At 37.8% G+C, this 26625-nt stretch overlaps 1 protein-coding gene across 1 annotated transcript; it reads left to right on the forward strand.

The window, feature by feature from the left end:
• The first annotated feature begins 8042 nt into the window (after positions 1-8042).
• Positions 8043-22609, forward strand: CRLF2 (cytokine receptor like factor 2). The gene is made up of 8 exons (XM_054272303.1): positions 8043-8118; positions 14859-14970; positions 15680-15852; positions 16854-16993; positions 17753-17915; positions 19913-20027; positions 21060-21144; positions 22337-22609. The coding sequence occupies exons 1-8, from the start codon at positions 8043-8045 to the stop codon at positions 22607-22609; spliced, it is 1137 nt and encodes a 378-aa protein (XP_054128278.1).
• The last annotated feature ends 4016 nt before the right edge of the window (positions 22610-26625 follow it).

Genomic DNA, 26625 nt, shown 5'->3' on the forward strand with positions numbered 1-26625 from the left:
GTACAAATCCACTGCTGTGACTGAGGAGTATTTTTTTCCTGTGAGCAACATCAGCATAAGGAGATTCTGTTCCCTGCATATTTCTTCTTCACGGTTCCTTGCTCTCATATTCTGATTCTTGCACTGCCCTGTGACTGATCTAAAATACTTGTGGATTTTAATCTTAATTAAATTATTTCAATACCTGATTTCAAGGGAACACTGTTCAAAATATCTTTGATTTTATCATATTTTGAGCAAGAATTAAACTTGAGAGCACTAAAATATATTTAAACAGTAATTGAAGTCTGGAATATTTTTAGGACAGTGCCAACAACAGTGGTGGAATGAATGTGGGGGTTTTCAGGAGTAGAAATTTCATGAGAGGTTTAATCCCTTATGAAAATGAGAATGAACTGTTCAGTATATCACAGGTTCACAGGGCTCAGTTCCAAGTACCAGCAATGAAGATCTTCCTGTGATTGAATTTAGGCATGTTAGAGGTGAAAAGGGATGATCCTAAGTCAAAGTCCATGTGGGATAAGAATTGCAATGATATGAGAAAACAAATAAAAATTTTCAATAAGAAAACACCAAGAAAGGTCAGGTCCAGTTCAAAAATCAAAATCCTATGTTTCCAAAATTCCTAGCTCAGTAGTTTCAAAACAATGGAATTTTTAGTATTCTGTAATTTTGGGCAGTTTTTCTTATTGAAAAAAATATATAGAAGTCAATGCAATGAACTATCTGAGGAATGAAATGAGTGTGGTACCTGTGTCTTTCAAAACAAATACCTGAGACAAGGATTTAAATGCTTTTCATAGATAAGAATCTGCAGTCATCTCAGCACATCCTGAGATTATTTACTACTCAATCTAGCATCATTTCACACTGTTATGGTTTTTTTTTTAAAAAAGGAAAAATATTCCAGATGCCACAAGATTTTGCTATTAAGTTGAGCAAAGACATTAAGTGTGGAAAGCATTTAGCCTGTGTCAACACATCCTCCACCTGGCAAGCTTCTGAAATACCAACATATCATCAGTGGGTAAAATCTGGTGGTGTTTGGCTTTTTCAAGGCTCTGTCAGTGTATGTTGAAATTGACATCTTGCATTGCTTTGCTGGTGCTGTAGCTTGCATGACTCCAGCCATACAAGAGGCTGCAGGAACAGTCTGTCACTTGTCCTTTTCCAAGGAATATCCCGAACAGCTGTAAACAGCAAAATAGTTTGGCTTCAATAATCTGACTCACAATGTCAAATTTGGCACTCAACAGCAGAAAAATCCAACAACAGCATTTAGTCATAATACATGAAAGCAACTGCATTCATAAGAAACTAAAAGTACTGTGGAAAAAAATCATTCTTAATGTCCTTATCTTACTTTAGTATCTCCTATATAGCTGCATGTGCAGATGCTGCTCCGGAAGAGCTCTTAAATTGAATCCTTATCTGCTCCCCATCACTGTCTGCAGCAGCTGGGGGAGGAGGGGGAGGGAAGCCAGGTGGAAATCCCAGGGTGCATTTCATGGAGTTTCCTGACCATTTGGGACTCAGCAGTATGTGCAGGAGCCTTTGGCACCTTCAGAGAATATAAGCATGAAATCAGTGGCCTGCCTGGTGCCCCATCTTTGTGCCCTAGAGATGCTGTACCTGTTGCAGGCAAAACCCTTTTGGCTGTCAATTGCTTTCCTCCCATGTCTTATTCCTCCCATGTCACCCTTGGGCATAGTATCTATTCTCTACAAACACAGAAGTAAATCAAAACCAAATCTTGTTCTTCTCCTCCCATACCCTTTCTAACATCCAAGCTTCCTCTGGAGTCAAGTTTCATGTGAGCTTGCTACGTCAGAACAGAATGCCACTGTGGACTCCAGGAGGTGAAAAGGTGACAGTGATAGCCGTGAATCTCTGCAATAGATAGGTCAGTACATGGTGTGTGGGACATAAAAGTTTATTTTCAGAAACAATGCTATTTCTCTCATGATTTGAAAGACAGGCCAGGATTTCCACAGCACATCCCCAGTTGCTAAGTAACTTATGGGAGAGGCTATTATCCAGTTTTGAAATTGTTATTTAACCACCAGGTCTTCTCCATTCATGCTGTGATATCTAAGAGGTGTTTCACCACTTTGCGTTGCATGTTTTGTTGTATGTATTCCAAAGGAGTTCAAACTCAGGAAGATTAAATAATGCCCTGTCCTAGGGTGATATTATGATGCTTGTATCCCCATTTGTGTGTTCTGTTTATGCTGGATATGATGTTCTGTGCCTTCAAGACTGGCTCTGAAGAGTGAATGTTTTGTTTTGGTTTTGCTATCAGCCATTCCCCCACACACAGACGGGGCAGTACATAGTGCTGCTTTGGCTTTTTGCTTGGCTTTTGGCTTTGCTCTTGCTTCTGCTTTGCTCCTGCTTGCTCTTGCTTTTTGCTTCTCCTCATTAGTTAGTTTAGCTTAGCAGTCCGAATTTTTCGCTGGACTGTTTTTCCTTTCCCTTTTTTGGACCTACTTGAGCCTGCTCCAGACTGGGACTTGGGAACCCCGAGAGTTTGCACCCTGTGGCCTAGCAGGGCCTACTCTGGGCAGCAGCTGCCCCAGTGCCACAGGGACTGAGAACAGAGCGACCACTCCCAAGAGAGACTGTCTGAATTTGCCATCTTTTTCAGAGTGGTGAAAGAGTGGTGCCATCCGGTACTGTTCATTTTGTGTGCTGGGAGTGCTTTGCCCATTAAATAAACAGGTTCTTTCCACTTCTCTCCAAGGAATCTTCCCTGAACTGGTTGGGGGGAGGGGCCGTGTGGGTTTGCTTTCTGGAGGGGCCCCCTTTTGGAGGTTTTCTCCCAAATTTGCCCTAAACCAGGACACGCCCAGACATATTCCTGATGGTGGTCTCCTGCCCACTGCACTCAGCAACTGAGGGCTCACGGAGAAATGAGGTACAAGGATCAAGTAGCTTTATGGTGGGAGAAGGAAGGATTACTGGCTTTATACTGCCTCCATTACTTGCTCTTTCTTTTTAGCAATGGAAACACCAGTGACTAGTTTGAAGTTTCTTGTTGTCTTCTGTTTTTATTTAGGCGTGGGAAAGGTAGCTGGATAGAAGGATGTACTTTAGTGAAATATGTTTTCTTCCAGAAATGCATTCCAAAATGAGTATTTAGGTTTTGTCTTCTTCCATGTAATCTACCATCATTTCCTACCTATTACAGCTTATATATTCTTTAATAACTCAGAATTTTTTCCCGTATATATGTTCACTATCAGTTCCTGTTGCATCCCTCTCAGCTTCTTTACCATTTTAGGGAACATGAATAAAGCCCCTCACCTGCAAAATTATTCCAGAGCAACAGGAATAAAGGCCCCACCTTTTCCCAGAAAAGACCAAGGGCAGCTGTGTTTGATGTTTTGAAAAGGAATGTGCCAGAGGATTGGAAATCTCAAAAATAGGTTAAAATACTCCATTGTGGCAGATGGAAACAGCAGACTTCTTCAAAGAAGAGTAATCAAAACAGAAATTATATTTGGCCTCTAATCTTTCCTAGTATTACATGACTGTATTAACGCTGTTACGTAATTACATAGTGTTATTAATTATTAATGCATATTAAAGTATATTAAATCATGAGAATCCTAACCTTACATAGTCTTAAGGATTATGCAATCAAGAGGTCTTCATAAATTTACTTGTACACAACTACTCTGTCTTCTACAGATTGTTTTATAGACTATATGGTAAAATTTACTTTTGCCATTTTGACTTTTAACTGAAGGACCCAACATATAACCTTGACATGAATAGGTGGGAGAAGAGAAACATAATGGCAGTGTAAATGACTGTTGGGTTTCCTTTTGACGCAAAATACTCCCAAAATTGAGGATGCATCCCTGAATTTATAATTTCATTATTTCCTTCCCCAGAAAACAAAAGCACAACTTAAAGAAAAAAATTTATTACTTGTTACAAATGTTTTTAAGGATACGTACAACAAGGATAAAATTCAACAAAGCAATGTATTAAAAATGGAACATACACCATTAGCATAAAAGATTTTTTTAAATTAAACAGGTTATCCCATCCAATAAACAAATTGTTGTATACTATCCATTAATTTTTTCAATTACATTTCAGTGCTATATAACTTCAACTATTCAACTATTAGTTTTGTAGAGGTTCTTGCTTGTTTCTGATTTTTAAAAAGATGCTTAACTCCATCCAACAGATTTCTGTTGTTTATCTTTAATTTCATAGTTGACATTCAGAAATATTTCTTTACTGAGAGGGAAGTCAAACACTTAACAGACTCTTCCTACAAAGGGGTGGTCAATGCCCCAAGCCTGTCAGTGTTTATGAGGCATTTGGACAATGCCTTAAATACCAGACTTTAATTTCTGGTGGGCCCTAAAGTGGTCAGGCAGTTAAACTTAATGGTCATTCTAACTACATAGGTCCCTTCCAACCAGAATATTCTATTCTATTCTATTCTATTCTATTCTATTCTATTCTCGTCTATTTTTTAAAGACTGCTTTTTTTAGTTGTTGATGGAACATTTATATTGATACATCTTTTTGTAATGACCAAGCATGCTTACTCATTTAGGTAAGGATTTGAAATGCATGTGGGAGCAGTTAATGTCAATACCAGACATCAACAAAGAGAAGAACTTGCATTGTGTAGACAAGGCCCTGCACAGCATGAGATTCATTCAGCAGCAAGTCTTTCTTCCTTAGCCCTCCTTTTGATGTTTAAGCACTTGTGGATCCTTTCTTGTTTCCTTTCACATCCCTTAACAGGTTCAACTCCATGCTGGCCTTGACTTCTCTAACCCTGTCTCTTAAAGATCAACCAGATTCCACCTCTTGTGTGTAGAATCCATTTCATGACTGATTTTACGTAGGAGCTCCTTGCTCATCCATGCAGCCCACCTGCCACCTTCACTTGGTTTTTTCCCCTCACTTCTTTCCTGTCATTCATAAAAAAGACCAGGAAAGGCCAAGCCATGATGATACAGGGACAGACCACCAAGTGGCATTTGTTAAAGTGATTGTATAAGAGTGTGAATTTTTAAAATTCCGGAAACACTTGAAGATTGCACCCCTAGGCTTTTCCCATGGATAGAAAATTAGTCCAAAGTGTGAGGAAGAGATCTTTACACATGCACTTTGCAACATATTAAGACAGGGAATCAGATTCTCCTGTCACAACAATGGGCTGCACTGTCTCAAGTTGGCTAAACTGATCTGTCATGGAGTGATGGGACTCACTACTTCATATAAATGGTTCATTATTCCCTTTATCCCATTTACTCAAAGCACACTGAAATCACATCCTGTTACTGCTAAAAATGAAAAGGGGTCATTTCTGCAAAAAGAGATAATCTTGCTGTTTTTAAGGGCTTTACATGAGGGCTATGACCAAGGCCATGAATAAGTAAGTAAAAATAAATGAAAATTACTCACAGACTATTGATTTCTTTGGCTCTAAGTGAAGAAAAAACTAAACTGGGACAATTTTCTTTGTTGAACTGTGTGGTGATCCAAGACTCATTTAACACCACCAATGAAATTAGAGAAAGGGAAATAAAAAGAGAGGAAGAAAACTGATGAAAGTTAGCAGGGGTGCTGGAAGTTGCAGCTGGCAAGTGCAGCCACCCAAGAGCTGCTGCTGTGGGTAGATGAGCTGGCAGAGGGCCAAGATCTGTCTGTGCAGTTTGATCCAAAATGAAATATGAAGTCAAAAGGGCTTCTTTTAATTTGCTTGCATTGCTTGCATTGTTCTCATCCTCTGTGTGTCTTGATAAGAATTTTCTCTTCCAGCAGTCAGCATCAGAACCTCTGGCTTCTACTTTTCATCTCACCTTCACCATTTGCTTTCCCCATTCCTGCATGAGTGCAGGATGAATCTTGTTTTCTCAGTCCAAACAATCCAACAGCTCTGTGTGTGAGCCCTGAAGAGGGGCCACATTGTGAGAACTCTCTGTCCTTGTCCTCTTGAGAGCAGTGACCCAGAGGACACGGGCAAGTTAATCAAGCACACTCCTGCAGGCAGGCAGAAAAAGTCCTCCAGGGGAACAGATCTTATGGTATCACTCACAGCTGCTCGGTTCACGGACTAAGATTGTAAAAAAAAATCAAATCAGGTAATCAGAGCTGGTTTCCAGTAAACAGAACCTAAGGTAGGTGGTTGGGCCACTATCTGCCAGCATGGGAGGGAGGTGGGAGGCGCCAAAGCCCTACATCCCTCAGTGCCAAATCTGATATTTCTCTCAGCAGTAGCAAAAATAGCTCAACAGTACATCAGCTTAATGCAAGCAGCTTGTTTGACCTAGATGTCATTTTTATTCTGCAGGACCTCAGCCCTAGGTTTGGGTTCCAAAGTAGTAAAAGGAGAGATTTTTGGCTCATTTTTGTTTGACCTCAGTATACAAAAAAGAAGACTGGTGGGAGGGATAATTACTTGTGGTACCAACATACATAGTGTAAGGAAAAGGTGAGTGAAAATGTGATGCTGCTGCTTGAGAATTAGACCTTGTTTTAGATGTAATGTCTCAAAATCAAAATAATTATAATCCAAGAGGTGTTTTAGATATCTTTCCTTTGTTTGTTGTCTTCCTCTATCCCTTCCCTCCTAACAATGAACTACCTTACGAGCTCTGAAGCCCAGTGTATTTTACCTGTGTGAAAAGCAGAAAGGGACAAATTTGGCTCCATCACACTCACATGTTCTCTAAGGGCAGATAAGACTAATTTTTGGAAGAAAAATGTTTTTTTTAACCCAAAGAGGGACATATGGGGGTCACCATGTCCTGAGGCACCAGAGGATTTTGGACCTTTCCCTTTGTTTATCTCACTGACTTTTGCAATGCTGACTGTGGAAAGCATGAGTGATATTAGCTTTCCATTAACTGTCGCCTACGACCTAGTTTAGTATTTGATGTTTGTGTTGCTTGTTACTTTAGTTCCAGGAATTAATGACTCCCTGGAGGAACTTGATCAAAGCAGGGACCAGACAGTTAAAATAATACTGTTATGTATGTCAGAGAGTTGTGCTGGGGTTTCCAAGAATTACTGAGATTTGAATGGGTATTTTTGGGACATGCAGACTTTGATGATGTGACTAAGCTGGAAAAGGTCTCATTGGACAAACCGATCTGTTGGGACTGTGAACATTTCAGGTAGGGATTTAAGAGGAATGAAAACAAGCCAAAAAAAAAAAATCATGGCAGCACTTCTGAGTGTACTCCCAGCCATCCATACCAGGCATGGCAGACAAGCTCCTACTCTCGAGAAATTTGCAGCAAAATGTTGTTCAGGGGTCTCAGGCAGCATGGTGTGTGTGCCCAGGGCACTTCACATGCACCATGACTGACTTGATCATCTGCCCAAGAGAGCCCCTTGTGAGAAGAAGGTTACTGTACATTTCCTGATGCCTCATCAATGTCTGTCAATTTCTGAAGGGATGGTGTCAAGATGGGACCAGGCTCTTCTTGGGGTGACAAGCAATAGGACAAGAGGCAATGGGCAGAAACTGATGCACAGAAAATTCCACCTGAATATGAGGAAGAAATTTACTATGCATGTGACTGGAAGAGATGGTGCAGAGAGGCTGTTGAATCTCTCTCACTAGAGATATTCAAGAACTACCTGAACACAATCCTGGCCTATGGAATGAGCCTGCCTGAGTAGGGAGATTGGACCAGGTAGACCCACTGCAGTCCCTTCCAACCTTGCGTGTTGTGTGCCTCTGTGATTGATTCTGTGATACTCTGTGGTCACACCTCTGCACAGCTGCCTTGTCCTGGTTTGCATAAGGGCTATGGTCTCCTCTGATTGCTACAGCTGTGAGAAGATAAAGCTGGGAAAAGAGATACTCATATTCTGATTATATTTTTTTTTCATTGTATGAAGAAGGTCCGGTACTTCTGATTTGTTTGTAGCTATAGATAAGCCATCTTTTATTTCCTGTTGTCATTTCCTCCACTTCCTTCCAGCATCTGGTACAAAGTGATCAAATAGTAAATCCAGAGATTATGATTACTCATCTCTTCACAGTCATTCCAACCATGAGACTCATCTTTCAAGCATATTCAATGATCTTCATACTAGGCAATATGGTGGCTTCTCAGTCACAATCATCTGGTGAGTTCAAATCCCCATATATTTATTTAGAAATTGATTTATCAGCTAGCAATATTTCTGTGTATATATCAATATTTCTGTGTATATTTTACCTCATGTGTTAGAATATTCCGTGCTTTTTTTGATTAGAAGATTGAACCAAACAAAAATTAATATCCAGCAGAAATGAAAGTGGTCTTCTAAAAAGCAAAATATAACAGATTTCTATGAAAGTTTTCTAACAGAGTAGATTGCAGGCAAAAAAGAATACCCTTCGATGAACAAAGAAGGATAAAACACATGCAAGGTAAGATTTCTGCACTTAGTACTGTAAAAGAACACTATGGGAAAAGATCAGCAATACTTTGTTCCTGAGAAAGCATCAAGATAAAAATACTATTACACAGCAAAATTATTAGAGACCAGTTGTTTGGCTACCTAAGAACATCTCTGTCTTAGGTATTTGTCTGCAATGCCACTTCTTATAGCTTGTCAAAGATAAATGCATTACTACAGAAATAAAAAATAAAGCTCAACACTTACATCAAAAAATCTAATCTTCACTGGAGTTAAATTCCCACACATTCCCTGTCATTCATTTTATAAGGAAAAAGAAATTCTTTAAAGTTATGATCTCATGCTATCAACCTATAAGTTATGTCTCTGTTCTGCCATACATATGGTAAATAAATACCATTTCTGGCAATGCTGCACCACCTGATTCCCGAGGGTTGATTGTCCCTGTGAGTCACTGGCTGTCCTGTGAGGGAAGGTGACTTCTCTGCCCTGAGATGGCAATCACCTATAGCCATGCAGTGCTCATGGCATGCCTTTGTGGAACAAAATTTGAAAATTAGAGCTGTGGTACCTATTTTATGCAGTTTTGTGATGCCTGGCAATGGTCAGCGATCTTCTGAGAAAAACCCCAAAGCACTGAATTTGGTGGATTCTAAGAATTATGCTATAAGAATTATACCTTGTCTCAATATATCTATAAAGAACTTTCACTTGCTGGCTTTTTTCCTCTTCTTGAAAAGATTTTTGCTATTCATTCTCTGTCCTATGCTTTCAATTCAGCAGCCTTGTGCACTAACGGCACTTTCGCCTACATTTCTTCCTATCAAAAAAATAAAACTTTCCTTCATCAACATGAAGGGTAACTAAAGACTATAGGTTCAGATCTGGGTCTTGTTCTCCAGTAGTTTCTCTACAGAGTACTGCAACGTGTGGAAGTTCAACATGTGGTTACTTATCAGGTTTCATCAGTCTAAGGAAATCAAAAGTGTTTTTTCTTCTTTGTTATGCATCAATGATGTTGCAACTGTTCCAGTACATGCATGTTTCATTCTGTTATCTTTGAAGATTGATATTCTGCCTCTCCCTTTCTTTTTTTAAAAATTTGTTCCATGACATTTAGCCTTTTTACATGTTCTCTTTCAGTAGTATCTTTTCTCAGTAATAAACTTTGAAAAATAGAAAGGAGGTGGAATGTACTTGCTCATACTCTTTCTCATGGTTGCATTTGCATAATTTTTTACTCAAGAAAATGTTGGGGTTTTTTCCCCTGTAGAACTACTTTCTCCACACACCATAGTGGTATTTTCCATGCTTCTCTGTCCTCAGAAGAATTAGGTGGCCAGCAGGGCCTGTGATGTTCAAGTCTTGTGTGGCACCTTACCAGTCCCTGTCTGGTTTTATGGAAGGTGTGGGCTTGGATAATTTCTCTGAAGCTCTTGCTCCAGGGCACTGGTATATATCCTCCAGCACTGCACCATGCTGCATACCTAGGTAGACCAGGAGCTCATCTTCAGATAGAAAGTTGTGCCACCTCTTTTAGCCCAGGGACTGCCTGTTCATAACATTTTTGACCTTTTCATCTATCCATTATTGTAATAGGAAGAATAATTATGAATGTGTGTCTTTGGTGTATTGAATGTCTCCAGGATCACAATTAGAAGAAGGCTTTAAATATTTGCAATTACTGTGGGAGAGCTGACATATCAACTGAGAGTGATCTATGATGTCACAGCTGAATTTAAAAAATTTCCATCATAAATAAAGGGACAGAAATTATCTCCTCTATCCTCTTTCTCTTTCCACTAACAGAAGATACAAATGATTCTGCCTGCAGAAGTAGAGGTGTATACTTGCTTTGAACCAAACACCTTTTCAGTTAATGACAAGGGAAACATCATCAAAAAGAAAAAATACATTTCAGATAAACTGTATATATCCTCAGAGGACTTGATGCCAATTTATGCTAAACTTTAAAGAAACTCACTTAGGTTATGCATGCCTTCATGTTGAAATTTCAATTATGCAAAATATACGTCATAATTTCAAAAGATACATGCAAATACCTACTGTACATTTACAAAAAGTACAACTCATACAACATTCAAAAAGGCTTCATAACTCATGAAATTAGGAAGCACAGAAGAAAATTTCTCCAACTAGAGCTCTGAAAACAAAGTCTTTAATGATAAAAGATTGGTAAGATTCTGTCCTACATACCTACTTAATTCTGTTGAAACTGATTTTTTATGATTTTTTTTTTTTTAATGGGAGCAAAGGAAAGAATATGTATATATCACCAGATGGTTTACTATAATTTCTATTCCATTTCAATTAACTTTCTATTTCTTGTTAAAGAATTTAATAATGTATTGCCTTCCCTTTTAGTACACAAATAACTGCAGTTGTTGGAGTTTATACTTTGATTTTGAAATCCCAGCTTTTAAATTCATAATATGTAGGGATATTTTGCAGGAAAATATTCTGATTTAGATATTTTTATTTATGTTGTTAAGTTGATACAATCTGACCAATCCTGCTGAAGTCAACTACTCAGAGTTAGGTCCATGAATAAATCACTTCAGGACTGGAGTCAAACTGATATTCTTTGCCGTACAAAAAATGTTCATCACCAAACCCAAGATTTAGTCTCCAGCTCTGAATTGCAGTCTCTAATAAGTAGTGCAGAGTTATAATACGTTTGAAAAAATATAGAATAAAGTGTTGTTTAAGGTTCAGAATTAATTGGTGTCCCTTTTTTTGCCTTCCAACGGGCTAGTCAGTGTCCACTTTGATTGTGTGGAAACGCCATGGGATTCCTCTGGTTTCCTTACTAGTATCCATCTCTAGAGCCAGCCATATCTCAAATAACCCACTGGGAGTATGAAAAGATCAAGCTCTCCCTTGAAAGAATGCTATGGGATTCAGGGCTTTAATGCTGGTGCCCTTTTCACATTGGTATTGAGGGAAAATTTGGCAGCCTGAAAATAGGGTTTCAACAATTGACCTGCACAGAGATGGAAGGGTGGCTTACAACTTTACCAGATCTTTCCTTCTCTGCTGGCAGGTTATAGAATATATAGCCACAGGTTAAAGGAGATTCCCAAGCACAGATCACCTAGCTGAGAGGCAAAATCAGTCTAAATTTTGTCACTACATTAATTGTCAGATATGTAAAAAAAAGTTTGGATAAGCAATTTCTGTGTGCTCTCTCTCACAATTAATGAACCAGTGTTATCCCCCTTAATTCTAACAATTTCCCCAGAAAAAATAATTTGCAAAGGAAAAGAAAAAATAAGTTATTTATACTGTCCAGTAAGAGAAAATGAATTTAGAAAGAATAAGCATTATAGTATTGTTTAAGAATGCCAGACTTGGAGGGATAAAACTCATAGCATTGTAGTTTTTTTCCTTTTTGAGATATTTCAAACAAGATTTTACTTTCCTTGCCTCTGTTACAGTGTTCTATATTTATGTTATAAACTCCTTTTTCCCTCTTCCTTCTTTTGTTCTGTACCTGCAGAGCCCTTGTGACCAAATTAACTAAACACCTCAGATCAATTGTGATGGAAAGAGATTTTCTATATGGGGCATGTAGTGACATGACAAGGGGTGCTGGCCTTAAAATGAAAGAGACTGGATTTAGATTAGGTGTTAAGAAAGTGTTCTTTACTGTGAGGGTGGTGAGGCACTGGAACAGGTTGCACAGAGAAGCTGTGAGTGCCCCATCCCTGGAATTGTTCAAGGCCAGGTTGGATGGGGCTCTGAGCAGCCTGGTCTCATGGAAAATTCAAAAACATACCCTACAAACAACATTTTGCTTTCTGTCATTCTGCCCAAATATTGTACACATAGAAACAACATCAGAAATTAATTTTGAAATTAATTGCCCTTGAAAATATGTAATTAAGAAAGCAAGTACTCTTCCTGCTCTTATTTTCATAATTGAAGCATGATCATTAGCAGTTCTTTCTCAAAGTGAAAATACAGGCAATCAGACTAATTATGTAAAAGTAGAAAGTATATATTCTGTAACTTCTAAAGGGAATGGAAAGGATTCATTATATAGTAATAAAAATTATCTCAGGACATTACAATATTCTCCATTCTAACATGTATAGGCTTTTTCATTATGTCAATTTTACTTAAGGATGGAGAACATACACCTAATGCACATTAAATATACAATAAACTAGTTTTACAGAAAATCTAAGTCCAAAAATTAAAGGATTTTAGTTACATTACATACTGCACAGCACAACCATGCAAAAGTAGTCCATAAAAATTTAAATGTAGTAGTACATTCATAGACCAAGAATCCACTGTTAGGCACTTTGCCTGCATATTTCTTAGTGGCTTTAGTAAAACACAAGATCATCCCTTAGACCTGCACAAGGGAATGACAAAGAACTTGAAGTCTTATGTAAAATGAGCTGCTTTGTGGTAGGTACTTTGTTGCAACAGAGGTAGAGCTGGCAGAATAAACTCCACTTTATTACACCTTTTAAGGTTTTTTGCTTCTGTTTTTGCCTCAGCATGTAAACAACATTTTCTGTTGGAGAAAACAATACAAAACAAGTTTGCAGGCAGCAGGTAAGAGATGGAGGAGGTAGTTTCAAGTCCTTTTCTTGAGTAAGAGCAGAGCAGAATCTTTTTTCCACAGCTCTACAAGTCACATAGCAGAAACCTGAAGGTACATCTACCCAGTATGTCCTGAATTTTTGCTATAACTGTCATGAATGGTTTTGACAAGACTATGTGTTACAACACAAACACAGCTCAACAAAAATGTTATAACTCTAATTAGAGTAGTCATAAAGCACCTAGACACAGATAAAGGCATGAAAATAGGCAAAATGCTTACTTGAACCCACGTCTCATGTTCTTCATGTTGATTACAGAGCAAAAGATATCATCCATGAGAATAGTTATCCATGAAATAATTTAAATGACTGGATATAATGAAAAGCCCATAAGAAATATTTTAAAATTTTAAACCCCTTCAAAAGTCCAGAGGAGCATGAAATGTACACAGCAATCAAAGCTAAAATCCTATATGTTCCTTCTAGACAGGAATATTCCAACAAATAATTTTAGTGGTAGACACTTCACAGCTGGAGAAGTCTGAAAATTTTGCCTTCAAGTGGTTTCTTGATGATACATTTTCTTCCTCTTTATTCACTCAAATAAACACAATTTCACATTTTATAGAATGCAAAATAAGCAATTTTTTATATAGAATGGAATTCTAATCCTTCTGCCTTCTTAATTTCTTCATTTCTTCAATGTCAGGTTTATCTTCAATGTCTGATTGTGGAATACTGTGTCCCTAGCAAGAACACTGTCAAGGAGATGATTGGAGAGGAAATAATGTCTGCGTGCAGTCAGGGGATCATGCTTGTATTTAAGGTGGAATGGGCCATAGATCAAAAATGCAATGCATTTACTTGTGCTGATCTGCTCTGTTTTCCTGTGGGTCTTGACTGGTCTGCGTTTCTGGTGTTAGTTCCTGGTTTCTCACAGCAAACATCTGACAGTTTTCACAGGTGTTCCCTACAGTGTTCGTTCCCAGATTTCTTCAGCAGTTATTTTGGGGAAAGTTGTCCTCAAGGTGTACGCCTCATGCAGTGCAGGAACGTGGCCCAGCCTACACTTTTTGGTCCTGGGACCACGTGGCCAAGTCTCTTGTGTCACTGTGCATGCCTTCATTTCCTTATTTTGAAATTCTAATTTCAACCTCTCTAAGTTGTTTTACTCCATTTCCTTGTATTTTGGACGTTCTTTTGTCTTCTTGTTTTATGATCATCTGAGCCTATTGCATACATATCTTAGAAATACTGATTTCCTACTGTGGAAACCCAGGGCACCAGGAATATTTCTCTGTCTGCTCTGGGGTGCCCTGACCCTCAGGGGAGCACTGACTTTGATCCTCATTCATGAAGAAAGTTTCTGACTTCAAGATAGACTTGAATCTACAAAAGTGTGAAGTAGATTATAGAGAGGTGTAGGTGTATCACTTGGAGAGAAATTTAGGTTTTGGGATTTTTAGTATGTTGTGGATGGAAGCAAGATGGAGGGCACAGGGTGTCGTCCTGGGTTTCTTCTTCATGCTTCTTCTTCCTTCTTCTCCATGGGTTTGGGTGGCATTTTGTAGTTGGACAGAAAAGTCCCCACTGGGGGCTCTTTGGGATCAGTTATTGGGTTAAAAGGGAAAATAATCTAGGTGTCTTAAAAGACCTCGTAACAAGAGATTGTGAGCCATTTTGTGCCTTCTAATGAAAAGCTGCCGAACTCGGGTTTGTGAGACTGTTTTACTGATAAGAAATAATAAACACCCGAGTCCGAACATGAACTACCGTCTCAAGTGCCTTCAATCCAGACGCAGAGACACTGACAGCCTACTAACGTCAAGGGATGCTTTTCATCCTCACTCCTGAAATCATATTCTCTGTAAATGTCCTGAGCAGGTGGGGAAGATGCCATCAACACCACAACAATCAACTTCAATAATGAGAAGATGCAGATCACATGGGCAACAAGAGAGCTTTTTCCCAATGAGAATGTGTCATTTTTTTACACGTGAGTATTGTCAGTGCCTATTCCTCTCTTGTTAAAGGATTTACTTAGGGACAATGAAATATCCAAACCCATTTGAGTCTCCTCTGAACTAGAAATTCTTTTAATATTTCTTAATATCCAGCATGAAACTTGTTTATATTCACAACTTACAAAAGCATACAAATCAATAAACCTGGTGAGTAACCAGTCACAGCAGACATAATATGAAAGATTCGTCCCCCTTCTGTCATTGTCCCTGTTCTGTGCATTGCTGATGCTAATTACACCATCGAAAATGTTTTCTCCACATATATGTATATATTTGCCTTATTAACTGAGATCATTAATGACTAACGGAAGTGTAATATTTTGGTTAAAGACAGTCATAGTGCTTATATTTACTTTCTGGGTTATATATATGGAAGAACTTTTCACAATACATCTTGAAAACAGGATCATGAGAGCATCTGTTTGAGCAAGTCATTCCCTTATTAGAAAATAACCATATGAACAAAACTTGAATATTTCAGACTGCATCCAAACCCAGAGCTGGAAATTAGGTGAAGTTTGGGTCATGAATTCCCTCACACCACTATGAAATTTGTCACTTCAATAAAAACCATGCTCAGACTTCCCTTGACGTAACATTTGAAGAAAAAAAAAAAGGCATTAAAAATTTCATTAACTTAATTTTTAAGTTTCCCATTTACCAATATTATTTCACTTACAGATTTGGTGAAGGCAAGAACAAAGTTTGGAAGCCATGTACCACCTATTTATTGGATCAAGATTATAATTCTGGATGTCTTTTTAAGACAGAAGGACCTACCCTTACCATTTCTATCAGGAACAGCAATGGAAGTGATGTGCTTTTTTCTAAAAATCTAAAAGCTGATTTTTACAGTAAGTATGAAAAATCATGACAGATTTTCCAGTTCTCTAAGTTTGAGAAGAAATCTCTTATATGGCATATAAAATGTTATCATTGTGCACATCAAAACAAAACTACAGTTATTTCATGCTGATTTTTGTTCCATGCTGTAGTTACATAGGCTTGTGTGCAGCTGCACTTAAGTGAGACAATATTGGACAGTCAGACCTGTCCCAAAATACAATTTCAAAATCCAAAGGAAAATACTAAATATATATATATGGGTGTTCTTTGTCTAGTGCAGGCCTGCTGAACAAGAAAATGAATAGTTTTTTGTCTTAGTGCTGACTGTGTGATATTTCTCATACTTTCAACCTTCATTCTTCTGCCATTTTTCATGCAACACCAGGCAGCAAACTGCTCCTTGTCAAAGATGCTGTCACAAAACCATCATTGATGCCGATAGAAATTAGCTGAGTGCCTATGGTACAGACTGGCAGAGTAAAAGGGACATCCTACTAGTAGTAGAGATATGTTCCTGTTTTTATTGAATCTTTGCTGTCCCCAAATACATATGTACCATCTGGTGTGAGATTAATTTATCAAAAACTTCTGGAATTTTGCATACCTACATCATTCAAAGTGGAACGATTTTTTTTCCTAATAGAAATCACACAGAATATATACAATGGACAATTATCTGAAAAAATTTATATATTCCAAACTTCTTAATAATGTTTTAGCAAAAGGGATTAAACACAAATCTGTCAAGGCATCAAACTTTGAGAATGCTTTTATATTCTTGATTTTACCAACATCTGTTAAATTATGGAAAACTGTAGCCTGATCCTCAAATTTTCACTATTAAACCCCCACTGATAACAAAATTAATTTCAAAAAGTTTTGGTAACAAAGGACAAATACCAAGGATCAGAGTGAAGCCTTTAAATTAGGAAGGCAGAGTTTTCATAATACAAGAAGGCAAGAGCTCATTTTAGGATGCTATAGCAAAGTTTGTTTCTCTTTTTCTCAGTAAAGCCCAGTCCACCAGAAAATGTGACCTTCTTCTGGAAAGAGGACACTGTTACTGTAAGCTGTAATAAACCTGAGAGAAATGCATGGTGCTTGAGATTTGAACTTCAGTACAAAAGCAAGTTTGACAAAGAGTGGCAAGTGAGTTGTATGTCACATTTTGAATCAACATTGAAAGCATTAGACATCACATTTTTATTCAATACTAGAAGGAGTTGGAAGTAGCATATCCATAGAATATAAAATACATTTGTTCCCAAATTTTCTCCCATTCTATATTTTCAAATATATCTGCTAGCAGAAAATATCTAGATTTTTAGAACTCTGGGTTTCTACCATTCCAGAAATAATTTATAAATTTAAAGGCAGTTCCCACCCTAAGAGCTGAGGGCAATCTAAGGAAAAGGCATATATTCAGAATAGAGGAGTTTGGAAAGATAGAAGCAGAAAACAGATTAAGGAAAAGAGAAAAAAAAAGAAAAACTAATGAAGTAGTAGTTAAAAAAAGAAATTACACAAGATTCTTACTTATTCTAAAATCAGCTGTGAAGAATTTTCAAACACTATTTCACTAACTTAAACCTTTCCATTCTCAAATATAACTTGTAAATATTTTGTGGATTGGAGTGTCTTTGTGTATTGTAAATATGCAACTGTAACATAGTGCACTATGCAATGATTGTTAGGACCTTCAACTCAATACCACACAACAAGGAATGGGTATGAATAGTCAAAAGTCAATCAAGAAACAGAATTCCTCAAAACTCAGAGAAGGTAACATTTGTTTCTGAGGTTCTGCATTGGCTTATTCCCTGTCCTAGTTGTGATCATGACTGAGTGCAGCATTTTGAAGCACTGTCTTAAAAACCAGAATTGACAATGATAAACCTTCTTTCTCAGTCCAGAACCTCCAAGTGCTGCAGTATTGGGGAGCAAGGCTTCGATCCCAGGAAGTGCTACTCTTTCCGGGCCAGACTGACGAGACTGGTACCACACTGCAACGTGGTTAAATACAGCAGTGACTGGGCAGCTGAAACATTTTGGATGAATGGCACGTTATTAGGTAACACCTAATATATATATATATATATATATATATGTAGTCTAAGTGCAAAAGAAGAAGGAGTGATTGCAAAAGAAGCTGAGGACATGCAGCAAATGAATGTTGCACTATTGTTCTCCATGTTGTGTTATCAAAGAAAGTTCATGTGAATGTTTAATTGCGCCTGTTTAATTTGACTCTATCCACTTTGCTCCTTATGGCCCCTGAAGCTATCAATTAGTGCCATAATCAGTAAAGAGTGTTATTATCTGTGTTATAATAGCACTGAGGATCCCCAGTGACAGTGATGTAATGCATGAGGGCTCAGTGGATATGTGTGTTGAAGGGGAGTGCCCGCATATGATATTTGGACATCAAATATGAACTCTAAGAAAATCCCTGATGTCTTATTTTTGAAGGTAGTTTTTGCAAGTACATCCAGTTGTACTACAGGACCACAGATCACAGAAGTCTGATGCTCAAGGATGTTGGATTGATCGAAACGAGGAGGATGGGGAAATAGAGATTGAAGGGAAGCAAAGCCAGAATCAGCACTGCTTTCTTACCAGACAGTTGCACTTAACTGAGGGTGACTGACATGAATTAGATTGTCAATGCAAACAGTATTCCTACTGCTCATCAAAAACAAATCCCAGTTTTTCTGCAGGAAAAAAAAAAGAATGTACACCATACAAACACATTTATGTTACCTAAGCACAAACTGCCACTCATTAGACTTTACCAGAATTATGAAGGCCTCAATTGTTCAGAGTAACAAGATCTGACTTCTCTAAAATGCAATGGGCTATTAGCTCTCTTGAAGACAACCTAGTTGGGATGAAATCCTGGACCATAGGTAGCCTGTACACTCATGGCCACAGTGCTGACCTACAGAGAAGACTCTCCCACTATGAAAATTGTGAGCCTGCAAGCATGTCCTCAGGTGTGGCTGGCAACGCCCTCAGGAAATAAGGACAGTGTTTTCCTCTGCACCTCTGAGAGCAGACAACTTCTCAGCCTTACCTGAACCATTTGACCAGAGGCTGTCAGCAGGTGCCTGCAAGGAAGGACATCCCAGAGGAGGCAGTCAAAGTGGTTAAGAGATTCTGTGTGACCCCGTATCAGAAGTGACATTGACACAACTCCTTCACTGGGGCAAGCAGTTTTCTTCAGGACTTTAATGAGTTATTGACTCCAAATCTATAATCAGATGAAGCTGTGATGCTTCAAGAAATTTCATAAACTCTGAAGACCTCACTTACCTGGAGGTCACAATTTTACTTGTGGTTTCCTGGCAGCTAAACAGAGCAAGGAGGTGGAACAGGCTGGACAGTTGCTTCTGTATGAATAATCATCCAGGGTTTTGGCATTTCTGTGGAGACCAGAAGGCCAGCAGCAGGAGGCAGAAGTTTGAGGTGGCATTGCAAAAGCTGCAGGAAGAACACTGAGAATGCAGGAAAATGCACAAATTCATTAGTTCTATATACTTGCATGTCAGGTTTTAGCCTGCCTCTAGTTACTTTCTGGGTATCAACTCCTGTGATTTGCTGTCTCTTTCTTTGCTGTTATTGTTTATTTGTTTTTTTTGTTGAGAGATAAGACATTGGGGCTACATGTAAACTTGCATTTGCAGCTTCAATGATTGCAAGTTGGTGTATGTAATACAGATCTTGGCACAAAGTTGCTTTATCACTGTTAATACAATGTGATGAAGGTGAGTAGAAATACTTGATCCATTCATAATGCATCTACACTGCCTATAAGACCCTCTGTTGTCCTGTATCAGGTCAATTTAGATAAATAAAAGCACAATTTAATTTTGTTGCAAGGTTTGGGGAAGCAGAGATTTTCTTTTCAGTCTCAATTGAACAATTAAACTTGTCTTATTTGTCCTTAAAAACATTTCTGGCTTTTTTTTTTCTTTTTAAAGAAAAATCAATATTTTAGCATGATTAGGAACATTTACAGTTAAAGCAAAAGAAATTTTTTTACATACTCTTTTTGTGATTATTTTTTAGATTCATGTGATGTTGATATAACTCCTCAGTCAAAGACAGTAATTATTTTAAGTTGTTCGCTGGCAGTACTCTTAATGATGCTTATCCTCCTGATTCTTCTGTGTAAGTGGCAGAGGTAAATATAGTTTTATTGGTTACTACTAAATAACCATGTCATGAAAATAGAGCTGTCAGTGTGGATGAAGCCTCTTGTGATGAAAATTCTTGTCAGGCAAATGAAGTCATGATGAAGATGTAGAAGTCAGCAGCTTAATCACTGTTTGAGGAATAATACATCCTGGCCTTCCAAACACCCAGGCAAAACTGGAACAATTCTGGTAAAAGACAATGTTTCAGGATAAAATTCTGTCTCTTCCACATAATTTCTTCTCTTTTAAGGAAATGTAACTAAATTCTGAAAAGCCAGTTTTTCTAGCTACTTCTTCTGAAAGGACATTCTTTTGTTCAGCCTTTATCAATCAATCAAAATGTCTGTTTGCAGTAGGATAAAGTAAGCTTGAGTGCACTTAAGTTTAATAAGACTATCTCAATATTTAGATTTGCTGTTGAATAATGCTGTTCATGTTTAGAATTTACAATTGAAAAAAAATCCCAAACAAATACCAAACAACTACCAAACCCACAAAAGCCCCAGATTTTGGCTTTTTTGGTGGGGAAAAAACCACCAAAATTGACATATTTTCAGAGATGAACGCATTTGTAACTCTAATTACCCTTTCAGTTCATAAATGGAGTTTTTTCTCCTGCACTTCTACGGCTGACATTTACATTTGTGTTCACTAACTCAGCCAATACAGCTGGTTGGTACACCATCTTCCCTGTCTAGGGGAAGGTAACCAGAGATTGCAAGCTCTGACTACTGCATCAAGCAGAATGACACATGCTGAATAACTGGAAGTTCGTGTAAAGTCTGGATTTTGCTAGACTGGGATTGAGTTGAAAATTTATCCAAAAAATCTCTTAGCCTGATGGAGTTATCAGACTGTTATAACTACTTTTTGACTTTAGAATACATTAAAAAGAAATCAAGAATAGAGTACTGTAATGCAAAATATATTTGTGGGTACAGAACTGTACGGAAGGAGATTTTTTTATGAATAACTGTGCTATAACAAAACATTTATTTTATTTTATTTCCTTTTTGCAGGGTTCAGATGTCAGTCCTGCCTGCTATACCAGACCCAAAATACCCATTTGCTGATCTCTTCAATGATCATAATGGAAACTTACAGGTAAAAATCGCCTTAGCTGAGCTGCAAACCCCAAAAAATTTTGCAGTTTATGAGAATAATTTTAAGGTAGCTACCGATCCTTGCTCTGCACAGACATTACTACTAAAGGAGTCTCTGACCCAAGATAAAAGCCTCAAACCCTTCCTCTTGTGCAGCACCACCAAGAGGATCCACGGAGCAAATGCTCATAAAATCAGTGCAATGCTGCTTTGGGACTGTAAAAGGCACTTGCTATAGAGACAGAGAAACTTCTGGAGAAGAATTTCAGGGTGTTGAGAGGCACAATATCCACTGAAATGACATTGTGGTGTCTGCACCCTTTCCTGCACATGACAGGTCAGGATGCTTGATCTTGTGCTTTGTGTTTGTGAAGTGCTGAACGTGTGAGTGCTGGCACACTCACAGTTTTGCAGGTGTCAGTCACAGGAGGGAATATCCACTCTCAGCCATAGAGGTCCATGCTCACAAAGCCTTTAGACACAGAATATCTATCAAATCAATAGAGTACAGTTTTTGCCTTTGCTTTCTTAATGCTTCTTATGAGTCACTCATCACATATGTGGTGTAGTTTTCTGTGTTAGTTGTTCTAGCGTTTACCTTAATTGCTAGTAAGTTTCCTCTAAAGGGGAAATGGGTTAAATATTTATGTTTTAAAATCCAATGGAATATCAAAAATCAGTGATAATTTTTCAGTGACAAGCTGAAAACTTTTTATATAAAAGACAGCTTTAAACTCAAAGTGAAGAAAAAAGATACAAATTCAAATTAGTACTAAAGCATTAATCAGATATGCTATATTGCCTAAATCTTCATCTGAACTTAGTCTTAATTTAGTTTAAGTCAGTGCTTGGGTCAAAGAAAGCATGAGTCTATCAAAGAGGGATCACCAGGTATTTTACACATCCAAGGTTTTCTAGGGGCCCTAATTAAATACAAAAATGCATTTTATGTGGTCTCAAGAATAAGTAGGAGTTTGTATGCAGTTCTGGAATCCTATCTGCTTTCCTGCCACTCCGTCTTTCTTCTGTCCTGTTAGTTTATGTCCTGTTTCTCTACATAGCTTCTGTTTCATTGTCTCCTGGCTTATCCTGGAAAGATGTCAAAATGAAAGTTGGTAATTGGTATCTGTACAACCAGGCTTTTTTTGACAGATAACTCATCTCTGCTGACATTAATATTTTAATTTTTTTAGGAATGGCTAGACAAAAATGACCATGTGGTGTTGCAAACCAAGCTGGAATATGAAGAACCAGAGTCCATCACTGAGGCAGAAAGCCAGCAAGAAGATGGGAAGAACAGTGACAAACAGGGACCTTTGGAAAAAATCTTCACTTTTTCAGGAGCAGCTGAAAATAATGATGGCAAAGAAGCTGAGATTGCCTGCCTGATACCAGCACCCAACACAACAGCTCCTTTTGCTGGCTTCCATATTATAATGAATGATGACATGTATGTGATGTTATAAAAGCTGCAGGAGATGTTAGGAAATTCCATATAAGTCCTGATGCGTTCGGGAGAGTGACAGAATAGAAAAGGTCATAATGATAAGACTTACATCAAGAAAGACACTGGGCTGTGTTTTTAGATCTGTACTTTCCCAACAGCTACAATCTCTCGGGCAGACTCAAGTGTTTGAAACAAACTCCTGATAATTTATAGAGTCAGGATTTGTTCTTCTAATTGGGGTTTATCCCAAAGCCCCATTTTCCTTCTATGGACAGGAGAGCACAGGAGCTCTCCCATAATATATGTCAGCAGAGCTGTAATTTACTCCTCCTGCTTATGGAGTGTGTAGAGCAGGGCAAACACCATTGCTCTTCCCAAATGAAGAGAGAAAATAAAGAGGTTTTGATGTCTCATGTAAAGAGATTTTTGTTGCCTAACTTTGCATTTCATGGCACGCCTTAAATGTTTTATAGAGAAGGAATAAGGACAATTCTAAGAAGAGAAGAGCAAGGATGTACAGTATTGAATCACATTTTAGTCTGCAGATACTTCTTGTGTAGGCAGCTTCCTCCAGAACAGCAGGGCATCAAGTGTTTTCTCAGAAGGTCATGCCCTCTGTGTCTTAGAGTTTTTGAATAGTCAGCATCTTACAGCCTTTATTTTAGAAAACTGAAGTTCATTTTGAACAGTATTTATGTTTAACTGAGCTTCATTTATTTTGAACTGGGGTTCAGTGCAATCAGCAGCTGTAGGCACAAATTAGGACTTCTTATTCATATCACATATATTAGTCTTTTGTTTTTCTTTAGAAAATGGGGAGTTTGGGTTTTTTTTAACTAGTTTAAAAATAAGTTTAGAACAATATTTTAAAGTTTTATAAACATACCATCTTTTAAAGTATGTTTAATTTTAAATCTAAAGTGCAATATACTCAGCAATCAGACTTGACAAAAAAAACCTTGATGATTCTGAGTTTCTGCATATCACTTATGTTACATGCTATTTGAAAGCAAATTTAGTAATAAAATTTAAGTGTTAAAAGTGCCTATCATCTGGGTAAGAAGATATAGTGTGGTTATGTGCTGAATTAGCTGCAGTTATTCACCTGCACATCAGTCAGTCATTAATGGCTTTATCAGCTGACTAAGCCTTGCCAATCAGATACTTCCATTATGCAAACACTCTGATTTAATGTGCAAATTGGAAATTGTGCATTTCAGAAAATTACTGTGATTAGTAAAACATTTTAATTCAGTGCTTTAAAAACTTCAATTCCAGATCTTTTCAAGAACAGTAAATAATAATATGGATCATTAAGTGCCAAGATCTTTGTCTAAGTGTTCCAGTTTGTTTTACAAAGGAAAATAAAGACATTTTCTGGCCAGTAAGTGGGAAGCTCAATTGGAAGGACAGTTCAGCCACATTCCCCAAGCTTTTTTGGACATTGTCACAGATTTGACTGTTCACTAACAAGATTAATATGGATTTCACATAATCCTGAAAACGATTTTGCCTTGTATGCAAGCTTGGGGGGTGCTTTTTGTATACTGCCCACTTCTGGAAATTTTTGTGAAATGTAACCATGAAAAGTTTCAATAGCACTGTCAGAATGCATCGAATTTTAAGCTAATCCAAGCTCTGTAAAATTTGATGAGCAGAAAATAGCTCAGCTCTTTGTACATGATATAAATTGTCATTCTTGCTTTAGAAACAAATAAGTTACAGTGAATTACAACAGACAAGAACCTGCTCCAGTAATGATTCTATGAACAAAGAGGGAAATAAAGCACAGAATATATTGTTTAGTTGCTTCCTCTTCAGCCCACATCATATGATTGCCTGCAAAGCTAGCTACTTCAATTAAACCACTTTCTGTGGCACAACTACTTGTCTGTCTGGATTCAAAATATTTTCATTCATTTTCCTGAAATTTTACTCTGAAAATAAAAAAAAGAGAACATCATATTGAATTATTCTGTTTCAGCAGCTGTCCTGAAATGTTATAATAATGTAAGTTTTTAGAACAAAATATATCTCGTATTGTGTTTTATAGATAGAAAGGGTGTTTTTGTGCATGTATGCAACCACACTTACATTTTATGTAACATATTAGAAATAAATAAAACACCCACATACCTCAAATTTTTATTTTAAAAATGTTGCCCAAGATGAAAACAAAATACAGGGAATTACTTGCATTCAACAAAAGCTCCCTTCCCCCATCACTTAAAAAAAAAGCCTTCCAATCCTTATAAACTCTACAAGAATCTCTACAAAGTGATGAAGCACACAATTTAAGGAACAAGAAAGGTCTTTCCCAGGTACTGATGATGATTCTATCAAACACTGTAGAAGATTAACCATGCTCACTGTTAGAAGGTATTGGAGGCTTCCCTAATCACCCTTTGCCATCTGCCATTTTCCACCATTTTGCCATTCCTCTCCTCTCCCCTCCTCTCCTCTCCCCTCCCCTCCCCTCCCCTCCCATCCCATCCCATCCCATCCCATCCCATCCCATCCCATTTCCTGCACGGTCACACAAACATGCAATCCATCTCTCAGAGCAGACTTCCACAAATTAGCAAATTAAGCAGCCAGACAGGAAAAGGCCTGTTCAGTTCCCCACAGTGAAAAGAAGAGTACACAGTAACATTCACGTCTTCATTCTTATTTATTCAAAACTTGTCATGCTCTTCAAAGGCAAGAGTCCCTCAGATGCTATAGCCTGTTCCCTCATTATATCCCAAAGGAAGGGAATGGGTTCATGTGGTAGTCCAGACTAATTGAACAGTATTTCCTCAACAATGGAACAAACATAATGTATATTTCTTCCTCACGCAATTTATGTGCTAGCTATAGCAGCACCAGGCCAATTTATATTGATAAATTGAATATCTCTATTGTTTGCTTTGTTTTTCATGTCTGATTTTCAGTGAGAGGAAGAATAGGAGGAAATAATGCTTTTGTTAAAACAAGTAACAGAACTTACTGAAGCCAGTCTTCTACACTCCATTTTTTTTGCCATTGTTTTTTAACAATTGTGCCTTTAAATTTACTTGGAAATATGCTTTGCTCAACTATCAAATGCATAATTTTGACCAGAAAATGGTTGCTTCTTTAGCAATAAACCTAGAATCTTCTTAGAGTGTGTTTAACAAAGCTTTCAAAACAGTTCTTGCTTTTTTTTTTTTTTTTGTAGCTCACATTTTTACAGCTCCTAAACTCAGCCATGTAAAACATAGTTTATTTTGCTTTTCCCTTTTTGTGAAAACAATGCAAACTGCAAAGATGAAACTGGAGGGCCATGTTCATTAAATGCTTGAAAGACTGGATTATATAATGTCATTTTTTTTGAAAAAACTACATGGGCCTAAACTTGTCAAAATACCAAGGGCAAGAAGTCAGCATTTTCTGTCGGATATGACCCTAATTGACCTTTTGTCACTGCATATCTGAGTACAGATCTATCACTGACTAATCTAGTGGCTGAAACAGCAGTATTGTGCAACAAGAGAAGAAATGCAATAATAACTCCTCCACTCCTGGAAATTTCTTGTAATCATTTCTTATGATTTGAGAGCTGAGTTATTGCCTGCTGCATGGCTTGCTCCTGTCTGGTTTCTTGCTGGAAACTGCTGGCACAAGATTTTCCAGGTGGCGGGAAACAGCAGCTGTACCCTGAGCAACAAGGGGTCCCTCCGTGCATCCACACTTCCATATTGCCAGCTGGAAAGGAGCCCCAAACCTGCAACTTGAGAAGTTACATCCGTTTGGGACTCCTATCTCCTCCTTACTGGGGTGCATCAGGGCCAGGTGTGGAGGCAGAGCCTCTTCCCTTCATGCCCTGCAGCTCTGAAGGCAATGCTCTATCATAGGTTGCAGACAAAGGAGCTCTTTGTCCATTCCCTGGTGAAATGACACAATTTATTTTTCAAATCAAAATCCCCTGGTTTAGTGATAGGTTTCATGTTTACCTGCTCTTTGTCTGGGGCTTTTGATTTCCTAGTCTTAAAAGATAATTGTGAAAAAGAAACA

This window comes from Melozone crissalis, unplaced genomic scaffold, assembly GCF_028551555.1.
Source record: "Melozone crissalis strain CALT ecotype California unplaced genomic scaffold, PUWL_Pcris_2 ptg000013l_1, whole genome shotgun sequence".
Lineage (NCBI taxonomy): Eukaryota > Metazoa > Chordata > Aves > Passeriformes > Passerellidae > Melozone > Melozone crissalis.

Coding starts and splice junctions, on each gene's coding strand:
- CRLF2 (XM_054272303.1), top strand. CDS start 8,043: ATGAGACTCATCTTTCAAGCATATTCAATGATCTTCATACTAGGCAAT. Junction 14,971..15,679: donor AATGTGTCATTTTTTTACAC/GTGAGTATTGTC, acceptor TTTCACTTACAG/ATTTGGTGAAGGCAAGAACA. Junction 20,028..21,059: donor CTTCTGTGTAAGTGGCAGAG/GTAAATATAGTT, acceptor TCCTTTTTGCAG/GGTTCAGATGTCAGTCCTGC.